The following is a 23,603-nucleotide window of genomic DNA, read 5'->3' as shown; positions in this document are numbered from 1 at the left end:
CAGCCAACAGGAGTATAAGGCAAGCTATGAAATAAATTATTACTACTATTACTACTAACAACTCACTGCACAAGTGTCTTCATAATTCTTGCGTTAAGGTTCACCCCTCCTCCCTTCATCCGTCGAGCCATTCCCAAGAAATGAGCTATATCGATTATCTGGGTACGCATAGTCTCTTTTTACTTGTACCTGCCCCCTATCCCGGAATAAAATTTTGGGATCCACATAAAATTAAATCGAAAATTTTGTTAGTTTCTATTATCTTTATCAAGCTTTTTTTCTGCTGCTGACGTCGAATATTTTATCCATTTATTGTGCGCCTGTTGAAAATTTAATAATCAATTATTGTTATGACACAAGCTAGTGGTATCCCAGGTCAATTTCAGTGCCTCTTCTAGTTGACGCCTGCATTGAGCAGGCTTTCTGGTTGAAAGCCCATGAATTCACTTCGACTGCGATAGTTCTGACAGCTTATCATGTGGCAGAAATTTTGGCTGAGCTAATGGAATTTTGGCGAAGCTTGTGGAATTTTTTGTTTACAGATTAATATAGATGCTCCCCACTAAATCTAGAATTTTTAATAGGACTAATTTACTTTTGTATTATCTATTTTGGGGAAAGAAAGAATTAAAAACAAGCATAGGTTAAAGTAAAATTTTGCAGTGCTATGTGATCCAAAGGAGGTAACATCAATTTTTTCCCCAGAATCGGTTTAGGACTAATACAAACTAAAAGGGCTACGAAAATTTCAATGCACAGATGAAAAAAAACTTTTTATTTGTTTTTACAAGAAAAAAGGTGAAACACTAAAAAGAGAACCGAATTGCACCATTACTAAACATGTGCGGAAGACTTGCAGCACTTCGTATTTCAGGTCACCATTTGCAGCACTTGCAGCACTTTGTATTTCTATGAAAACTATTGAAAAGTCCTGGAAATTTTTTTAAAGGTTTCTCATGAATGCGTTGCATTAGGCTAGCTAGTCTTATCGTTTAAGGGTTGTTCTAAATGTTCTTAGAACTAGATCTAGTCACAAGAAAATAGAAAGCTTTGATAAGCTTACAATAAACAGATACGTCTCCGAAATTCGTTGGAGGCTGCTACTCATTCTAGCTCCTGCTCTTTTCGTTGAAGTTTCACTTGTGCTTAAATTACAGTAATATTTCTTGTCGACTCTCACCCTCCCCTCCCAATAATTTGAAAATACCCATACTTTCTTCTCTATTACATAGGGTTTTTAGCCAGACTGAAAGTGATTAATTTTTAGACCTGATTTTTGGAAAATTGTGACGAAGTTTGCGCTTTGACTGTAAAGTCCCTGGGCCCAAACGACCATTTGGAAGGCAAAAAGTAAATGAAGCTTTTAGGTAAAGTGAGGAAGATTGTTGCCAATCCACTCTCATTCCACCTACCTTGAAACTAAATCCTCAGTTTTTTTTTTTTTTGTTTTTTTTTTTCAGAAAAAACATACGTTTTGATTTTTTTTGTGTATTTGCGAAATACTGCAGGAAATATCCAATAATAAAATATGATCTTAAGTAATTAATCTTTGCCTGATTTCTGGTATAATCACTGCTGATTTTTGTTACATTTCATATTGAAACATGAACTCGAGTAATTAATTTACGCCTTATTCTTATTGATTGGATGTGAATGAATCTGAAAGAACTCCCAGAAATTATATACGCAAAAAAAATCGCCTGCTATGGACTATGCAGTAAATTAGACTTGAAAAATGAGCGTTCAATAATTCTATGTTTGATTGACCTGTTGGAGTTTTAAAGTTGTGTGTTGAATATGGTCAGAAGCTTAAACGATTGTTTGTTTAAAATTTCAAGTTTGCTTATTACTTTCATCAGATAAACTTCCTCCTGGAAACATTTTAAATACATCCTACATCGCTATATAGACTAAAATAACAGGGGAGGAAGGAGGTGTTGTTTCTGATTAGCTTCTGCCCTGACAGGTGATGCCAACGGCTTAGTCTGACTAAAATGTTGAGAAAGAAGAGAAACCATAAGAAAAAGATAGAATGTTGGAAATGGAGCCAGTCGAGGGTTCTGAAATCGCTAAAGCTTATGAAGTGACATTCAGAGCCGATTATGGTCTTTGTCAAAGCATTGATTTACCAGAATGTCTAGGTTTATAATTTTTACACCCAGATTGTCCTTGTCGGCCAGCCGTCTGGGGCCAAACAAAAAGTGGATCGTCCACGAATGAATTGGGAGGATGTTGCAAGGAAAGATTTAAGGATAATCGAAACTTCTTGGGAGGGTGTCAAGAGGGAGACTTTGAATAGATTGGGATGGAGGAGGAGTGTGCGTAGATTTTGGCCTCAGGTGGATTGATGCTGCAGTGAGTTGCTATTAGTAGTCGTAATTTATTTCCAAGAATTATTTCCAATCAAAATCCAGTCTGCTCTAACTAGGCCTAGTTTAGCTGGATAAATATCTTTGGATGTTAAGTTGACGTGCTATCCTTAAGCTGGTAGGTCTATTAGGCATAGAATTCTGCTTTCTTCACTCTCACGTGCATTTTCAAGTACCTGAAAAGACAGGTATGTAGCAATTTAGGTTTAAACAGAGACACCAAAAGTTAGATGGTGTTAGTGATTTTTTTTATCAACATGTGTTCATTTATTTCTGCATGTTTTTGCTTTAGGGACAATGGAAAATGGTGATGCTCCTTACGACTTAGAAAAAGACCCTGCCTCCATCCCATTGCCCGTCCTGCCAGGTCTGAATAGCCATGGATCTCGTCCTACAACACCTAGCCTAAACTGGCCACCTGGCCCACAAGTGGTTCCCACCTGGCACTCGAGTAGAAAACTAATTTATGTTCCCCGTTCTGCACAAAAAGGATTCGCTATAGGATTTTGGCCAATACCTGAGGCTTTTTGGCCGGATCTCAATGCACCTAACTTGGTAAGCTCTTGTCTACTCTTGAAATTTTTAGGGTACTCAACAAAATGTGTAGATTTGACCGTTTTCAAAAATCGTGAAAGATTCATGTCTGGCTTCGCCTTTTCCCGGTAAAGGGCTGTCAAAACCAATGTTATCAATGCTTGCTTTGTTTGGGCTAACCCTGCCCTGTTGGCTATCTATACTTTGATGAGTCATTCATTGCGATTTTACTTCATACTACTACTACTACTAACAACTCAGTGAAACACCAAGCCACCTGAGGCCGACGCACCTACGTGTATTGATGATAAACATAGAATAAGTTCTTTCTCCTTGTCAATTATATTGGAAATACAACAGAGGCTATTGCTTCAGGAAAAGACCTTGCTTGTAAGGCTGCAATTTTAAAATTAATACGTTTTATATTTTGGGGTAAGGTGTATTACAGCGTTAGCTTGAATACGCAGGACATTTCTGAAGTAACAGTATTATGAGAGTCTTATGACTAATACTACTAGTAACACTCATTGCAGCACCAAGCTACCTGATGCCGACACAACTACGCACATTTCAAATCCATTCAAAACGTTCAACTGTAGCCCCTCCCTAGATGTTTGAATTGCCTTTAAATTTTCCTTACGGACTCTTCTGACTCTATTCTTGGACGACCTGCTTTTCGTTTGGCACAAGAATGATGGCCCCAAATGACGTTCTTTGGCAATTTGTTATCCTTAGTCCGCAAAATGTGTCTCAGCCATTTTAACCTTTCTCTTGTTGTAGCCGTAAAAAGTTGGATGGAACCAAATTTTTAGCTTGTTGTTTAATATACAGTCAGTCAAACGGTTTATCCAGAACTATTCGTAGACAAATCCTCATGAAAGAAATTGATCAAATCCTCCTCCATCTTTCGAAGCGCCCGTGTTCCAGAATCATGCTTGACTACTGCCATCTCTGTACCTTCCAATATCCCAATCATGGTTCGCAGACTCATCTGTCTAAACTTCCAAACTTCTTTTCAGTTGTAAAAAAAAAAAAAAAAAAAAAAAAAAAAAAAAAAAAAAACACCCCGAGCCTTGCTTATTCTGCTTTTCACATTTTCACTACATCCACCATCTATAGTAAAAAAAACTTTTTCCATAAAAAAAAAAAAATGAAAAAAAGTAAAGAGCTACATTAAACCAAAGAATTTTCAACAATTTGGTTTGTGATTTTACACAAATTGCATAGACTAAATTTACAGTTTGCATTAATTCACGGGCCCAAGGCCATTATAAAAGGTCACGCCAACAAGAAAAAAAACTATGTAATACTATAGTAATTAGAGTTACTTATATAATAATTAACATTCGTTAATAGTTCCACTGAATTTATGCATGCCTTCATGTTTAACAAATAATATCATTCGAAATCCGCTTGAAACTGAAATCACATGGGTTAACCCTCCTTACTCGTCAGCTTACGTTAAATAGGTATTGCCTTTCTATTTTGTAAGCTTTTTCTCAATTCTCATTAAAAATAGTCTGATTATTATTATTATTTTTTAATAAAGTCATAATTTTTGTGCATGGTCGATTTTGTATTGACTACCCCAACTTACTAGCTGAAGTTGTATAGGTTAGTTGTATAGTTGTATAGGCAGAGGGGGCACTTGCTCTGGGCGTAGAAATTTTAGGGGTGTAAAATTTCCAATGAATAATATAACGGTTATAATAATTTTTTCTTAATCTTAGTTTTATTAAGATAAAATAGAGGGCTCAGTTGGCAGTAAGTTTGATTCAATTGTGTAAACAAAATTGAGTAGACCGAATTTAATTAGTTTAGTGTTTTTTTTTTTTTTTGTTATATTTTGTATTAAAATATTGTTGATAAATGAAAATTTTGTAAAAATTTGTCATCACAATTTTGCTAAAATTTGCCCCGGCAATTAATGGAAGATAGGGGATGGGGGAGGGACTAATCAAGATTTTGTCACTGGCATAATAGAAGCTAGAACCACCACTGATTGTATGTCGCTTGAATGCTCACATTTTCAAAAGTTTATTCTTCATTTCTCAAGGCAAGAGTTAAGCATTAAATAATGAAGAGTTGTTGAAATTGATCGTTGAAATTTCTGGAATATAGTTTAAAACCTCCTTGTGATTTGTGAAATGAAAAGAAGATGTGTATTAAGTCTACCGACGTAATTGTTAAGTATAAGGGGGTCATTTTATCCTTAGTTTGTACAGACTATCCCAAGTACATAGCTGACGCTGTAAAAGTTACAGTCATCTGCGTTTATTTGTGTATTCATTGAATGATCATATTAAAAAAAAAGTTATTCTTAGTTAATTCGTCAGATATACCATATATATTAAAAAACAAACTATTGATTACCTTGTGGTTGCACAAGGTAAGATTAGCACTGCAAGTACGTAACATATTTTCTTTTTAAAAGTAAAATATGTTAGTACTGAACAAACATAAGCAATATGAGCATTGTTGCATCAAGCCGAAATTGGTAAAAAGCTAAACCAAAAAATCAACAGTGAATTAAAAATATACAGTAGATAATCATATCAACTAGTCTAAATATGACAAGAGACGGTAGAACAATTAAACGACACCTTCGTTCACTGATCTTGAATTCAGATCATTCTAAATAAATGGTTCATTTACTCCGATATGCATAAATATCAGAAACAAGGAAATTGTTCAATCGCGGATTTTTTTTTACTTCATTACATAAAACAAAATGCTTAAAAGAATGGATAATAAACAGTTAAATTATTAGTAATATATGCAATATATTATCAGAGAAAAATTGACAACAAGATTGAGAAAAACCAGCATAACATAAATTGTACTCTTACGAAAAGAGACTATATCATCATTCAATTTAAATTGCAACAATTACAATGCTAACGCAAATACAGCTGATTTCATTAAACAAGCAACCGACGATAAGATTATAAAGTCCCCTAGATTTGAGGCATGAAAGGCTTTCCCCATTTTTTATTAAGTCTTTGTTTATTTATAACCTGTCTACAACAAAAGGAAAACACAGACGGAGTATAAACGAAGGAAAAAAGAAAGGACGAGGTACTAGGGCGAACAAAATTAAATGGACAGTGATTCACTGCCGTAGCAAACGGTACCGAGGGTGGGAAGAAACTTTCTCGTTGTACCGTTTAATTTGTTCAATTATAGCTGCCGTCTGGTCCACAATTTTAAAATCTTTAAAAAGGTACGAATTTCCTGTCCACGGTGGGAGCCGCAACACGACCTTCGCATACTTAAAAAACGCGGATCCGAGCTTTCCTTTCTCTGGCTCGGGAAAAATTCTCCAAAATGGGCCTAGATACAGGAAATGGGGAAGGAATACTGTGTTATAAAGTCGAGCCAGAATTAAATGGTTGAAGCGGATTTTAGATGGTACTACTCTACTGTAAGCAAAAGCCAGGCGTTTACGGACATGATCAATAAGAAGGTAGCGAGTAGTTTTGAGATCCTTTCCAGTTGGTAAACCAAGGTAATTAATTTTCGGGACAGGGGCTTCAGATAGTTCTCCCAGCCTCACAGACGAGACCTCTTCTTGGTGCCAGTTGAACAGAAGAATCTCCGACTCCTGCGGGTTAAATTCAAGAACAATATTGTGGATACGCCCTTTTTAAAACCCTATTAAGTTAAACATCCCCCTCAACATACCCTGAAACTACTATTACTACTGCTAACAACTAACTGCAGCACCAAGCTGCCTGAGACCACCACAGCTACGCACGCTCCTTCTCCATCCCATTCTATTCCGTGCTTTCTAATTGTCCTCCGTGTCTTCTGATTACAAGCGAAATGTTGAGTTTATAGTTGTTCACTTTTTCATTTCATTTCCCCATATATATGACGTATTTTCGTGATGTAAGGAAATTTACATCAAGACTTTGAATGAACTTTGTCATTGAACTTTTTCTGAAAATAATCTAGTGGATAATCCGGAAGTTCATTATTTTGTCAATGACCTGAAAAGTTATTTATTTTGTTGTGTATAAATATGCTAGTTTCAGTTGTATTATTTTAGCAATTCTACGGATGACGGTCGCCGTATATGTGAAGGAAATATCGGGACTTTTCTACTTTTTTTTTCACTGTCTAAATAAATGGATTTATCCCCATTTGAAAATTTATTTGTTCGTCATAGAACGGCAGTGTGGTCTAAGAAAAATTAGAACTAACTGCAGCACCAAGCTGCCTGAGACCATCACAGCTACCCACGTTCCTCCACCATCCCAATCTATTTTGTGCCTTCTAATTGCCTTCCGTGCCTTCTAATTGCAAACGAAATGTTGAGTTTATGGTTGTTCACTTGGTTAATCTCATTTTCCTATATATATGACGTATTTTCGTGATGTAAGGAAATTTGCATAAAGACTTTGAATGAACTCTGTCATTGAACTCTTTCTGAAAATAATCCAGTGAATAATCCGGAAGCTCATTATTTTGTGAATGACCCGAAAAGTTATCTATTTGTTGTGTATAAATATGCTAGTTTCAAATTATATTATTTTAGCAATTCTACTGATGACGATCGCTGTACATGTGATCAAAATATCTGGACTTTTGTACCTGTATTTTTTTACTGTCTAAATAAATGGATTTATCCCCATTTGAAAGTTTATTTGTTCGCCATAGAACGACAGTGTGGTCTTAGAAAAGAATACCTAATTTAAGGTGTTACGTCGGGAAAAAACTTTTACCTTTTTATTTATTTTGTATGCTATGCCTAATACATCGAAAACGATTCGTTCTACTTGTGGTACTGCTGTGACTCCCGGCCAAAATACTTAATATGTTACTAGCCCAACCTATTTTCTTGTATTTTTATTTTATTCATTTGTTTTATTTTCTCGATCTGTAATGTAGACCTGTAGCAATAATTTTTTTGACAAATTAAATATTTCATGGTTTTACTAGATTTTGTAATCTTTAAAAGAAAAGTATATGACGCTCTAATTGCCATAAAGCTTCTTTGGTCAAGTTCTTTGCCACTCTAATTTCCTTGGTAAATATCAGTATTCGGTTTGATTGCTGTAAATTGGTGAATAGTATGGTATTTTAAAAGGTTACATGCTGTTCATGATAATATATATATATAATTCCAAAATCCTTGGGCACGTCCCTTGAGTTCTCATTGTATATTATAAGACGCACATTCAAATTTTTATGCAGGGACTATATTTCTTAGGTTTAGTGTCAGAGATAATAAGAAAGTGAGTCATAAGATTTCCTAACCTTTAATTTTTAACAATAAATTTTCAATATTATTTTAATAAATTTATATTATCATTTTATTATTAAATTATTTTATAATTTTGTAATTAAATTATGTTCGTAGTGCTAGCTACCGCTGGCACCACGGTTCGTGGTGTTTTGTCACCAGTGTTGTACTGGTAGGCCACAACTCCACTGGTGTGGTAATATACAGGTGTCACCACTTATTGAAGGGTATAGTCCCGGCCCCAAATTATAATTCTATGCCCGGGTCTACCACACCGGTTCTGCAAATATCGGGTTTGGTACTACCCGATTTACAGTATACCCTGTCCCAGGGTACGATAACGCGGTCGAGTGGTCCAATGGCCACTTTCTAAAGCCAAATGTACCCGCCTTGGGTTACGGCTAGAAAATCTCTTAACTCTCTTCTTGGAGGTAACAAACCTCCCTGTCAATATAATAATGATGGTACCTCGTAGTTCTATTCCTACCCTGCCTGGGTTACGGAAAATAGTACACAGTTTGTAGAGAATACCTTACTTGTATTCTTCCAAAAGGGTCACACGTAACAACAGAAATATCCTTCCCCAAACGGGGTCAAAACGCAGACTCTTTCCCCAAACTGGGTCAAAACATAGACTAAAAAATAATAATAATCTTTACACAACTGTTCATATGGGTGGACCTCCGCTTGGCCCAGCCAATCAGCTACATCTCCATTCAAAACCCAATTCAACTTCTTAGATTTATTTTTCAATGACTCCCAAACCAGGAAGTATAAAAATAAACTTGACTCAAAGCTTCCCTATTGCAAAACCACTATCGCTTAGTAACGGGAATTTAACCTGTCTTTTGAAATTATACTATAAGCAAATGTAATTAAGAAACAGAAAACAGGTCATTTATCTGAAAGGAAAGAAACAGGGGTGGAACCCCAACAAATTATTTTAATATTATTGTAATAAATTCGTATGATTTTAAATATTTTTATTACTTTTTAATAATATTTTTATAATTTGTGTCTTCTTTCTTTTAGTCCCCGAGAACTGCGCATCCATTGGTAAAATTCAGTTGTGTGAACTCAGATCCACTTGTAATTGAGAATTTGCCATTTGACAAATACGAGGTGGAGCCTAGTCCTTTGACCCAGTTTATCCTTGCTAGACGCCAACCTACATTCTGCTGGCAAGTATTTGTGCCGCATAGTTCAAAAGGTTTGGAATTGGGTTACCCATTTGGATACCTTAAAGCCAGCACAAATCTACAGACTGTGAACATGTTTGTTATGCCTTACAACTATCCAGTGTTGTTACCGCTTTTGGATGATTTGTTTAAGGTTCACAGGGGTAAACCTCCCGTTGAATGGCGACAAGCGTTTGCAGCTTATTTGAGAACTATGCCTCCGTATTATGCAGCGGTAATTAATTTTATTCATGTTTTATGACTTCATTTTTTAGATCTGCTTTATTCTCAAAATTTTGAACGAAACAATTCTGAAAGAAAAGCCGTATAAAAAGCTATTTGAAACTGACTGAACGTATTTTTAAATATCAAATACTCGTATAGGCATCAAAATTTAAAATATCGCATTCACAACTTGGCAGCAGTCTAAAAGCAGCTATGAGTGTCAACTTGTTTCTGCCTTGTTGTGTAAAAATTGTCTTTGTTGAGGTCACATGTTAAGAAGTCAAAGTTCTTCAGCGGTTATTCCATATCGAATTCGGAGTGAAAGTTGAGACTTGACGATGAATATTCTACAATACTTACTGATCTAAAGGATAGAATCAACATTTTTAAAAGTTCTTTTCTAAACTTCTTAATAGTCATATCCTCTTTAATGTCTTTCCTCTGCTCTATATGGTTATATATCTTTCTTTTTTGTTTTTTTTTATTCTTTTTTATTTATCAGTATTTTTATTAGGCATTTGGAGTTTTTTTTTTATTAATTGGAAATAGGTTTTCAAGTTGACGATTGATTTAATTGTTTTTAAAATTGCCTTCATATTTTTCATGCCTAGGACTTAAAATTAGCTATTCTTTTGGTCCACCGCCCCGTTGCGTCCACCCTGGGAAAAATATGAATTTTCCCTTAAAGTCCTGACTTATTTAGATCATTCTTGTGACCTGAAATGTCAATGATGTTAATATATATTATAATTATTAATCTTATAATTAATTTTTAAAAAACAGAAACATAACTCTAAAAATAAGACGTTTTGTTGGCAGTTGTTAGGGCTTCCTTCCATACTTCATTATATGTTCGTCGTTTATTTTCGGGGTTAGCAAAACTTTAAAGCTACGTTGCTTTTTAACACGAAAAAATGCCACGTATAATATACCATGATTAAAAACAGGAGAACTAACGTTGACACCAACAAAATCAAAAGTTTGGCCTTGCGATTTATGTATAGTCATAGTAAATGCGGCTCAAAGTGGAAATTGATGTCGTTGAACAGTATATCCAAGTTGACCTTTACTAGAGTGCAAACTTTCGCTTTTTGGGCCTTTATATTGACATTATGCAACTGGATGTGTTCAGTGGTTACTTTCCACGTTGCTAGTCAGTTTTATCTAACAAAAAATCAAACTAATTTTAAAATTTTCAGGTATTTTTCATGTTTGAACTAAAACATTAAAATTATTGCTTAGGGGAACGGGATTTTATTTTTGTTTTAGAATAACAACATTTGCAGACGTGTTTTTTTTTAACTTCGAATTTTTTCAAGGACTATGAAATGAAAATAGTATGACGTGGCACTCCGCGTCAACTAAGCTTCAAACTTTTGGTTTCCTTTTTTAAGATTTTTGAATTGTTGTAATCCTTTGTCAAAATATATACAAATATTTTTGCAATTACAGTTTTTTGCTCTTTAAGCAATGTAATGTAAACTTTTCTATACATGAACATCTTCAATTTTTCCAGATAAGTGTGACAAGTTTGATAACGTCATTGCAATACTGATGTATATAAAAATAACGTCACTCGCATAACGTCACCTCGCATAACTTGCATAACTTCTAAAATTAAGACTCTCAACGAATTTTCTCAAACTTCTGACCTGTCTAGATCGCTTATTTAGGCCAGAATATCTCAGGATACCAAATCTAAGCATTCATAAATGTACACAGGGATATGCATTACAATATAAAAGATTTTGTATTATTTATCGAGTCAAATAGCCTTCAATCTAATTTACCTAAGGGAAATACGATGTTTTGATTACACGTCAAACTGGAAACATGCATATTGTGGTCCTATTTTACGCTGCTCTCTTCTTTTGTTTTAAATTTAAAGCCTCGTTCTTCAGGCCTATTTTGGTTAGTTATTTTGGGTTCAACTGTAGCTCTTTCTGCAACTAAATTTGTTCTGACAGCTGAATTCCATTCAATATGTTAAAATATTAATTATAACTTAAATAATACAAATTAAAATGAGTCAAACGATTTAGCTGTTAGTTTATTTGTTTTTTCACCATTCCGAAAAGCTCTACAAAGAATGGGTGCAAAAAAAAACATTGCAAATAAACAGAATAAAACATATTAAGTTGGATCGAAAGATTTAGCTCTTAGTTCATTGGTATTTAGCCACTCAGAAAATCTCTACAGAGAATGGGTGCAAATAAACATATAAACAATGAGTGCAAATAAACATAGAGAATGGGTGCAAATAAACTGAGAATAAACATATTAAGGTGTGTTGAACGATTTAGCTGTTAGTTTATTTGTATTTTAGCCACTCAGAAAAGCTCTACAGAGAATGGGTGCTCCTCAAAACTTAACGCAAAACCTCATACCAGAGAGTTTGGACACGAGTTTGAGCTACAGTGTACTAAACTACTTGAAACGGCTGAAGAATCTAGCCAAAGTAGAATTTGAAAAGCTGTGCTCTGAAATAAATTCGAAGAAGCTGCCAGTCCCTGATTCGATTCGAGTTGCTCAAAAGTCTGCGTTGACTAAGAAGCTTTTTTCCAATGAACTTATTAATGGTATTCTTCTTTTCACTTTTTTTTTATTTCATATGCCTTTCTTTCTTTTTTCGTCTATGACACACAGGTTTGGGTTTACAATTTTTTTTTTCAAGACTCCAGAAAAAAGTATTTGTATTGTTTCTCCTTTTTATGAAGTATGTCATAAAACGGTATGATATAGAATCAGTCTGTTACGCAAGAAGTTTGGAAAAATGGAAAAAAATCACATTTTTAGATTTGTTTAAACAGGTTTGTATTTTTCAAGTGTGATTTACTGTATTATTGGACTTATTTCACAAATTCAGCTGAAATATTGGTTTATTCTGAAGCTTTGTTCTTGGAACATGAAACAACAGGGAAACATTTGAAAGCATCATTTCGCGTTATTTCAAACTAAGAAAATTTTTGATCATTAAAAGACAAGGTTTTCTCTAGTTTTGAGACGTATGGTGACGAAATAGTGGAAATTGAAATCAGATAAATTAATAGGATATCAATTGCGGTAATAAATAACGGCCGGACCTGAATTGGCTGTCTCCTACGTTTCGTAGCTAAAGCATTTCCAGTATATTTGAAGAAAAATGGCCGTTATCATTTTATTGTTCCATAGGTGTCTTCCAAAGAGGGACGTTTTGTGGGTTTAAGAAGGAATAAAGAACCTGAAAAATTAATCAACATCAATAAAGTTTTAATCACTACTATAATCAACAATTAAGGATCGGCACTATTTCTCTTTTTAAGAAAAACAATGAAAAAAAAAAACAGAAACCGGTCCATCCAAAGACGGTGACTTGTTTCTGCTTTCTGTTCTGTTTTTTTTTTTTTTGGAAAAATAGAAAACAGCTGTTTTGTAGAAAAAAACACCTGTTTTTTTCGTTTATCTTCCTCTTTTTTAAGATTAAAAAACTAAAAAAAAACTTTTTCTACAAAATAAGTTTTTCAAAGAAAAGTAAAGAACTCCATTAAACAAAAAATGAGCAAAAATAAAATCAAATAATCTACCAAGCGTGAAACTACCACAAATCAGCATCTATAAATAAATAAAACCCAAAAAGAACAGAAATTAGAATGAATAACCGAGTCAAACTCAAAACGAGCAGAAATTAACATAAGTTGGGTTCAAAACCCCTATGCCTTCCCAAGACCAGAACATAATTTGTACTTTACTGAAAATATAGCTCTGGGGGGTTTGTCATTCTTAACTACATAATTTCCAGAGCTTTTAACTATGTTGAACAAAATGGCTATCTCCAAACTTTGATTGAATGTTTTTGGGGAAATGGTGGCGTGAAAAGGTTAATTACTCTCCACTGACTTTCGACTATTATAAAGGGCAATTTCAATTTCCAATCAAATGAGCCCTTTTTGAAATTTCTATAGTAACTTTCTATGTAAACCTTATATGCCCCCAGGGCATAACTTACAACCCTTGCACTGAGGGCTCTGAGGGGGTTATCATCCTAAAAGACCTAATTTCTTGAACTTTCATCTACGTTGAACAAAATGAATATCTCAAAATTTTGATTGGGCGTGTTTAGGAAAATGGTGGGCGTGAGAGGGGGGTTAGTTGCCGTTCAATCCCTTTCGACTATTAAAAAGGACACTAGCCCTTTCAATTTCCAATTGAATGAGCCGTTTTTGAAGTTTCTTCAACATCGCTTTCTATAAAAACCTTATATACCCCCAGGGCATAACTTACAACCCTTGCCCAGAGGGCTGTGGGGGGGGAAGGGTTGTCATCCTTAAAGACCTAATTTCCACACCTTTCAACTACGTTGAATAAAATGGCTATCTAAAAATTTCGATTGGATGTGTTTGAGGAAAAGGTGGGCGTGAGAGGTGGGTTAGTTGACCTCAAATCACTTTCGACTATTAAAAAGGGTACTAGCCCTTTGAATTTCCAATCCAATGAGGCCTTTTTCAAGTTTCTACGACAATGATTTCATTAAAAACCTTATATGTCCCCAGGGCATAACTTATAACCCTTGCCATGAAGACTGTGCGGGGGGGGGGGTGTCCTACTCAAAGATATAAATTTCTGAAATTTAAACTGCGTGGAGCAAAATGGCTGTCTCAAAATTTTGATTGGATGTGTTCGGGGAAATGGTGAGCGTGAAAGGGGTGTTAGTTGCCTTCCAATCACTTTCGACTATTAAAAAGGGCACTAGCCATTTCAATTTCCAATGGAATGAGCCCTTTTTGAAGTTTCTACGACAACGCTTTCTATAAAGAACCTTATATGCCCTCAGGGAATAATTTTCAATCCTTACCCCGAGGGCTGTGGAGGGGGGGGGGTTGTCATCCTCAAAGACCTAATTTCCGGAACTTAAAACTACGTTGAACAAAATGGCTATCTAAAAATTTTGATTGGATGTGTTTGGGGAAAAGGTGGGCGTGAGAGGGGGGCTAGTTGCCCTCCAATCACTTTCGACTATTAAAAAGGGCACCAGCCATTTCAATTTCCATTCGAATGAGCCTATTTTTGAAGTTTCTACGACAACGCTTTCTATAAAAACCTTATATGCCCCCAGGACATAACCTAAAATTCTTGCCCTGAGAGCTGTGGGGGAGTGTCCTCCTCAAAAACAGAATTTCTGTCTGGAAATCAACTACGCTGAACAAAATGGCTATATCAAAATTTGATTGGATGTGTTTGGGGAATTGGTGGGCGTGGAAGTGGTGTTAGTATCCTTCCAATCACTTTCGATTGTTAAAAAGGGCGCAAGCCACTCTAATTTCCAATTGAATGAGTCCTTTTCGAAGTTTCTATGACAACTTCTTCAATACGAAGTGCCCTGGTCTAAAGGAAAAATGTAATAAATATTACTTTGTGCCAACATCGTTCTAATATGCCCCCAGGGCATAATTTAAAACCCTTGCCCTGAGGGTTGTTGTGGGGGGGGCGTTCTCCTCAAAAATATATTTTATATCTGCAACTCAACTACGCTGAACAAAATGGCCATCTCAAAATTTGATTGGATGTGTTTGGGGAAATGGTGGGCTTGAAAGGGGTGTTAGTTGCCTTCCAATCACTTTCGACTATTAAAAAGGGCACTAGCCATTTCAATTTCCAATCGAATGAGCCCTTTTTGAAGTTTCTACGACAACGCGTTCTATAAAGAACCTTATATGCCCTCAGGGCATAATTTTCAATCCTTACCCCGAGGGCTGTGGGGGGGTTGTCATCCTCAAAGACCTAATTTCCAGAACTTAAAACTACGTTGAACAAAATGGCTATCTTAAAATTTTGATTGAATGTGTTTGGGGAAAAGGTGGGCGTAAGAGGGGGGCTAGTTGCCCTCCAATCACTTTCGACTATTAAAAGGGGCACCAGCCATTTCAATTTCCTATCGAATGAGCCTATTTTTGAAGTTTCTACGACAACGCGGTATATAAAAACCTCAAATGCCCCCAGGACAAAACTTACAACCACTGCCCTGAGGGTTGTGGGGAGGTGACCTCCTGAAAAGCATAATTTCTATCTGGAAATCAACTATGCTGAACAAAAAGGCTATCTAAAAATTTGATTGGATGTGTTTGGGGAATTGGTGGGCGTGGAAGTGGTGTTAGTATCCTTCCAATCACTTTCGATTGTTAAAAAGGGCGCAAGCCACTCTAATTTCCAATTGAATGAGTCCTTTTCGAAGTTTCTATGACAACTTCTTCAATACGAAGTGCCCTGGTATAAAGGAAAAATATAATAAATAATACTTTGTGCCAACATCGTTCTAATATGCCCCCAGGGCATAATTTAAAACCCTTGCCCTGAGGGTTGTGGGGGGGGGGTGTTCTCCTCAAAACATAATTTCTATGTGGAAATCAACTACGCTGAACAAAATGGCCATCTCAAAATTTGATTGGATGTGTTTGGGGAAATGGTGGGCTTGAAAGGGGTGTTAGTTGCCTTCCAATCACTTTCGACTATTAAAAAGGACACAAGCCACTCCAATCTCCAATTGATTGAGCCCTTTTCGAAGTTTCGACGACAACTCCTTCGATATGATACGAACCTAACCTAAAGAAAAAAAAATATAATAGAATGTGCCAACATCGTTCTTTACTTAGGCAGCGTGATTGCGCTGCCATGATGTTGCATCCTGTCATCTATAATGGGCGAGTTATACGCTGTAATTCCCAAGCTTGCATAAAAAAACCCACCTTGAAACCATTCCAAATCCACTAATCTATCTTTCTTTTAATCAACTACATGCGCATACAATATGACCCCAACTGCACAGGCGATTCTAAAACCTATTAGAGGACCCGGGCATAGCACGATTTCGTTCTTGCCACCTCAAGATGTTGAAGGTTCAAGGCTCTTTATTAAAATAGCAATAAAATACAGAATATTACACATTTTTCCCGTTGGTGGGGAGCAGAGCTCGTATACCAACGAGAAAAAAACAAAAAACAATACATCATATTACTGAAATAAACACAACTATTCTTGACTCTATTTATTATTAAAGAATCTTACCGCCAAACACAAATTCATTCGATACAATATTAACTTAATAATACCAATTATCAGGCTTACATTGAGCAGGGAGTGCAAAAAGATCATATCCAAACAATCACAAAATAAAAAAAATAATAAATACAAGACACCATTCTGGACCAAAAAAAGTTTTTAATTTTTAAAGCATTGAATGAGCAACGTTCGGAGCCAAGATCTAATGGCAGTACGGGACAACGTTACATCTATAGATACTACAAACTTAGACCAAATCAAGGAACCATATACCGCACTGTAAATCTAGACTTCTCACATTTTGGCAAAGGGATTAACAGATGAGGCCCAGATCGAGTGGAAATGGATATTTTGGGACATACGGAACGCAGGTTCATTTCAAAATAATATCTAGGAAGATCTCCACGGTCGAATTTGACTTTTAACAAAAATATGGAAGACTGGACACTAAGACTCATGGGGAGCATAACCACAATATTAAATAACTGTTCTGTAATTGATTTATTTGGCACAAGGGAAGTAGAACAACAGACTCTGAACAACAGAGTATGATATTCAAATTTTAAACTTGTAATTTAGAAACACTCTTGTTTCGAGCGTTCCATCAGTTGTTCTTGCACATTGGATTGCTTGCACCACCCATGCTAAAATACGAATTTCTTTGGTTTTTGAGGTGGGGACTGTATACCTCCGGTTAGGGGCTTTTGACCATGGCGATTTAAAAGCTGTACTTTTATTTCGATCCAATGCCATTTTCGAGAGGTGTCGGGCTATTTTTTGAAAATAAGGGAAATTTGTTTTTGAGCTAAAATTAACATTGAAGTTTAATGGAGGTAATAACCAACATTGCTGAATCAGCATCAAATACTTTTTTGCATAGAATGGTTTTTCTAAAAACACATTTTTTTTTGTTACTATAGGCTGTGATTTGCTCTTTACTAGGTTGCTGCTACTGATGCATCCATGGTGTCAAAAATTCGTTGAATATAAACAATGATAAATCACTAGAGCCACCTTTTCTACTGACTTGTACTGTAAAGCCCTTTCCACTTCTTTGCAAACTGCCCAACCTTACTTATTTTGTTCTAATATCTAAGGTAACAGTACTGCAAGCTTCTGGCTCTGTTTTGGACCAGCTTTAAAGACAATATTGAGCTACATGCTCTCAATCTCTGGAGGATGTCTTATAGTTAGACTCTTAGCTGAAAAAGCATTAGTTACAAGAGCTAGCTAAATAAAACAAAATAAAAACTCTGTCTCTAGTGCTGCCTCCAGAGTCAGGTGTGATTTCAGCTCACTCATCACATGCACTTCCTTTATCCAACTTGTCAGGGTCATCCATATCAGACGGAGTATTAGTAATATGATCATCTATGACATTGGGTAGATCATCTTCTTCTGAATCAATCTCCTGCTCTCTACTTGAACCTTCTTCCAGTTCATCCTCATTGTCATCAGATTCACATTCAACAAACCGCTTTACATTAGTTTCTCCCCAGAACTTGAGAGCATTGGTTACACAAAGGTGAAGGAGGTTACCAAAGCATGAAGACATTTCAATCCCCCAAAATAGCTAGCTTTAACAATAGCGTAAGCGCAAGCATTTGTTTCAACGAATAAAAAAAGACAGAAAACAGGTAAAAAATAAAAAAGCAGAAACGGGAAAAACACGTTAACAAAAAACAGAACAGAAACAGTGCCGATGCTTAATCCATAACTTGTCAACAAAATTTCTAAAACACAAAACAACAAAAATCATAATAATTTTGAAATTCAAATTGATTTTTGGTGACATTCTTATGGTTAGATAATAAACATTAGATTAACTTTCAGTAGAAAGTTATCGAAAAGAAAGTAATCTGAAAAATTTCTGTATAGATTTGTTTTACCTAAAAAGGCACATACTACTTGGCCTTTGGATTACCCGGCCAAGCAATTTTGCAGGAGATGCCAGGAGTGGTATTTGGTCCCGTGTCCCCAGAAATGTCGAATATTTTTAGGATTCCTATAAGTTTCCCTTTTGTTTATTTCTTCTGTAATTTTTAAACGATTCACCTGACTGTAGTTTCTTCAAGTTCCTCCCTCCGCCACCTCCTGAATCAAACTCCAGTAGATGTACCTGAATATGATCTACTTATAATATGTAGGTAGTTTGTTTTCCTGAACAGTTGATTTTGCTTGTTCGCCAACGGTTAAACGCTTTGTCACCCCCTTGGTAATGTTTAAAATGGAGTGTCCCTAGAAGAATTTTGTCTTCCAGGTGAAAAATATATATATGTTTATTAAAAACATGTATGGTAAGTATACCTTAACAAACCCTAAGGGCGGCCTCATCCTCATGATGTGGGCAAAGCCTACTCGAGGGATTCTCAGTATATAGGTTTAACATAGCTCTAATCGAATCTCAGACCTAGGGTTAATTGAGCTTGGAACTATCCAGCCTAAATTGATTACAATGCAAAGCATAGGAACTGCCTCGGATAGCCAATCAGTCAGCCAATCAGATTGCCCAGCAATACTTCGAAAATTGTTCCTCCTGATTTAGCCTTTGTCGTGTTTACAGTTTTTCTTTTTTTTCAGATGCCTTTTCAGGATCTTTTTTTATTCTTTGAGTAACAAAGGTTTTAGTTTGACAAATGAATTTTACGCTCGTATGTTGGTGTATATCATTAATATTGTGCCTATATCTTCTAAACCTTTGGCACCACATGGTAACCTTTTTCAATTCCAAGTGCTGAAGGTCGTATAACAGGTTTGCTACCTGTCCCTGTAAAAGAGACCCAGCAACTGAAAAACTCATTCTACGCCCTAAGTACTATCAATGGGTCTTGAGGATCTTTATCACTTTTGTCATTATCCATATTTTCATAACTCTCTATTGTATTTTTCTTCTTTTTTCAGAGAAGTTTCTCTATCTTCATGAGCAGATTGCAGACTTTTCCAACTTTGTAGTGCCACTAAGATCAGGAAGAGAGACTCGTGTACCACAGATATACAGAAATCCATTTGACATATCAAGAGAAAACATCTTAGATAACCTTGCTAGAATGCGAAGAAACTTTTTAAAGTCTTCCCTGTCGCTGATGCAACTTGTTGATGAGGGTAAACCGATTTATTTTATTTATTTCGTATGTTTATTATTGCTATTCATTATTTTATGTTTTTATGCTTATGTTTATTGATTATGTTTATTTCATTTACTTATTATAAGCCGTGGCTTCCTGCTTAGAAAAAAAGGAAAAAAGAAAGAAAATCCCAATGCTAAAATGACATTACTGATCCAGGCTAAAATAATAATAAAACAACTTATCTTCAACATTGCTTAGTTGAACCTTTTAGCTCTGTCTTTTCGTTCTATATAATATATTACTCCTATGACTTTGCTATTGTGTTGCATGTTTTTATCATTTTTTCCCGCACCTTCACTTTGGAAAACTTATTTTCCTGGTCCCTCTTTCATTGGCTAAGGTGCTTTATTCTCCTTATTTTGGGATAACTATTTGCCTATTCTCCCCTATTCCTAAAATTAAATTGCATTAGAAGTTGAACTTGAAGCAAAGGATAAATAAGTTTGAATAAAAAATTCCTTACAAAGAATAAACTACATATGTGTTACTTGGGTAACGTGAAGCGTTGTAGAAACGCTTATTTGGGCTGGCTGAGTATTAGAAAAGTACCGCGTTGGTTTTATAAACCCTTAAACGCTCTACTCGTTGACCGTCCGCCACTTTTAAAATTGTAAATCCAAAGAATAATTGTTCTTCAGATAAAATTGTAATGATGCGGTCCTTAAAGAATGTCTCAGCTTTATTTTCTGTTTTTCGCCGTTATATCAAGGTTTTTCTTTAAAATGCACCATGCATAGAAGCTTGTGATTACTTTTTAGCCCAAAAAATGAGCCATAAAACCCGAGAATAAACATGACACCAAATCTTATTGCTATTTCAAAAAATTCAGCATATGTAATCCAAGACTTATTGCTATTGCTATTTCAAAAAATTCAGCATATGTAATGTAAGACTGCGTCACTTTACCTCAAAACAAAACACCTATTGTTTGATTCCTATAAATTTGAGGCTAAAAATAATTTAATCTGGCTTTTTTTTCAGAGCTATTGTTACATAAACGCTTTGCTAAAAACCGCACTTGTCATTGCATTGCACTACAGTGGTGGCTTGCGTGGCTTGGTGGCTACAGTGGTGGCCACTTGCATAAAGACGAATTTTAGCAGCGTAAAATGATTCTAAAACCAATATAAGATAGATAAATTAGCACATTTGTGTAACCTTTTGCCCCTAATGAAGATGGACATGCTCTACCATTTCTGCTTATAGTTAATCCTTAATAGAGAAGAAATTCTTGGACAAATAAACTTAACGCCAGGGGTGTGAAGGGCAATTGTATAAATTTTTCCTGTTTTAATTTTCTTGGTTGCTGGTACATGTCTCCCAAATTAGTTTTCAAAATAAAATTTGTCAAAGTATAAAACTACTACTTCAACGAAAAACAAGTTACAGCGTAGTGCCATCTGAGACTAAGATAGCTATCCACGCTCCTTCGGCCCAAACTGCTCAAGGCCTTACTCTTCACCTCTTCTTGCAATTTTCGATTTCCTTTGGACTCTTTTTTATGACCTCTTCATACCCTATTTGGGGAAGATACAAACTGAACGCTCCAATTCCGAACCTAGGTGAAAATCTATTCCCTCAGTCCCTTTAACCCAATTTACTTGTTCCGATTAGTTTTAAGTCGATTTGAGCACTTACGTGCCAAATTCGGAGAAGTGGAGTGTACCTCTGAACAACTATTATATTCTGCTAGTCTAATGTACTTGACCAAAAATCTTCCATGCTATCGGTGATAAAGGCCCCTTAGGAGCAACCTAGAAAAGGATGAACTCTAGTCTATGGTAATCGGAAGTTTGAAAACGTCTCTTTCACATATCATGTCAGAAAAAAAACTGTCATATGAGGAAGAATCACCATTTAAAGCTAATAGAAGGATAGTAACTATTATTCCAATTAACCTTATTGATAAAAGCTAATTAGAGAAGCAGTCTGTAACTACAAAAATGGTGTTGGATCGAAATTAAATCTACAACGTTGGAATCGCCCTAGCCGAACAGCCCATTTAGGAGAATTAGTCTTTTTTCTTTTTTTATCAGTCAATGCTACTGGGGCACCAAAACATCATAGAGAGGTGTTTCGGGGCTCGTTTGCAAGGAAATTGTCATATCTAGTACCTTTTCTAAGTATTAAAAAATTTAATGGGGGAAAAAAAATTCAATTTTTGACCAAAACTGCATCTTCACATACAAGATGATGTATCACACATTTTTTATGTCATATTTGAGTGGCACAGCTGCCTCATTCGCCGTGTTTCGTTATTTACTATTCCAAGATAGGAAAAAGCCTTCAGCTTTTTTCTGTGGGAAATATGTATCTTCTGCACATATATCTCATAAAATTCTACTTTCACTGTGGGCTACGTACAAGAAAAGCCGTCTTTTTTGTCCCCAGGCCAAAAAAAATTATACAGAACCTGTCAAAATATTGTGCCATGTTCATCAATCTGGCCTAAGATTGCAACTTTCCAAATATATTGGTTAGGCTATACCCTTACCACTTTTTGGCGATAAACTGAAACCGGTGAACCAGGGGAAAAAAGCTGTAAAGTGTTTGAGCTAATATTAGTTATTAACTTTCGTTTTTGTGAAGTGGCCAAAAATTTACATTTATTTTGTAAGCAGCAGCAATATATTCCTCCTTCATTCTCCCCAAATCTAACTCCTTCGAATTTTTTCTTAGATCAGCAGGAAATTACAGTTTTTTCTGACTTGCCAGTTTTTTTTAGCGTGTTTTTTAATTTTTGGTTACCTGTGGTTCGTCCTTTACTAGGTTACAGTTGCCGCTGCAACCCTGCTCATGCTGTTGACTTCTTTCTGTGTTGGGGGGCGAAAACTTACTCTTCGTGGGCTCCAAAGCGTGCGGAAATATTTAGTTATGTCTTAAGTATAAAAAATGTGTTAAGTATTGACCATATTTATGGAATTGGGACAAAGCGGGAAAATATTTTTAAACGTTTAGGCTCGCTTTTTTCTAGGTTGTTATGAATTCAGCATTGTCTGAAAGATAGATGACCTCACTGAGCAAATATCAAACAAGGGAGAAAAACGTAGAAATATATTAATCCAAGAACATGAAAGGGGGAAAATGTCTCAACTTCCTAAGGATCCAGATTCTTACAAAAATGCTGCAAGAAACTAAGAGACTCGTGTTTTACTATGTCAAATTAATCCACAGAGGTTATGAGATCCAACACTAAGCTCTTTTAACCAAGAATAGTAAATTGGCGATTGGGACAGTATTATTCTTATAATTTAGCTACGAATGATTAACATTCATTCACTTTTCGTTCTTCTTCATTGTATCCCCTGTACTTTCTGCTCCTACTGCCATCTTAATAAAATAAGCCGCAATTAAAGTGAGAGCTTGAATAACGTCCTTGATTAACGATTGCTTTGGATATTGTATTTCAGCACGAAGCCACCAAAGTATCGGCTTTCCCAGAAAATTCCCAATCCACCTGATCCCAGAAAATTAAATCTTAAACGTGTAACAACGATCTGACTGAAAAACTGAAATTTTATGTTAGAAAATATTGTAATTAATTATTCAAAAGTGAATATCAGAAATAATATAGTTTCAGTTCTGTCAATAAAGAATTGAATTACAAGCTCAACTAATTTATATTGAATCATTCCGAGTAAAATTTTAAGACTATCATATTTACAAAAAAAAAAAAAATATATATATTACCTCCCATGAAATAAAACCACAAGCTATAGTACTCATCATTCCAAGTTGAAATATCGCCCTAAAAAATAATGTTTTGTAGGTAAAGCATACTCAAGGCAGTAACAACTCTCCAAAACAGGTAACACTAGTTAAGGTATTTATGCCAAAACCTAGTATCTGCCCAAGCGTTTTAATTTGAGTTAAGGATGAATCCATCCTA

The 23,603-nt window shown here is 35.5% G+C and overlaps 1 protein-coding gene across 1 annotated transcript in view; it reads left to right on the top strand.

The window, feature by feature from the left end:
- Positions 1-23,603, top strand: part of LOC148956910 (integrator complex subunit 6-like) — a 75,607-nt gene that overhangs the window by 28,185 nt on the left and 23,819 nt on the right. The window contains exons 6-9 of the mRNA XM_089096845.1: positions 2,662-2,924; positions 9,184-9,564; positions 11,881-12,133; positions 19,488-19,688. Coding sequence (XP_088952971.1) covers positions 2,662-2,924; positions 9,184-9,564; positions 11,881-12,133; positions 19,488-19,688 — 1,098 coding nt within the window. The remainder of the gene's footprint in view (positions 1-2,661; positions 2,925-9,183; positions 9,565-11,880; positions 12,134-19,487; positions 19,689-23,603) is intronic.

Source organism: Artemia sp. Qi Xiang Cuo, chromosome 1 (assembly GCF_049724085.1).
Source record: "Artemia sp. Qi Xiang Cuo chromosome 1, ASM4972408v1, whole genome shotgun sequence".
In the NCBI taxonomy this organism is placed as follows: domain Eukaryota; kingdom Metazoa; phylum Arthropoda; class Branchiopoda; order Anostraca; family Artemiidae; genus Artemia; species Artemia sp. Qi Xiang Cuo.
Note: the sequence above shows the minus strand (reverse complement) of the source record. Positions and strands in the feature narration are given on the sequence as shown.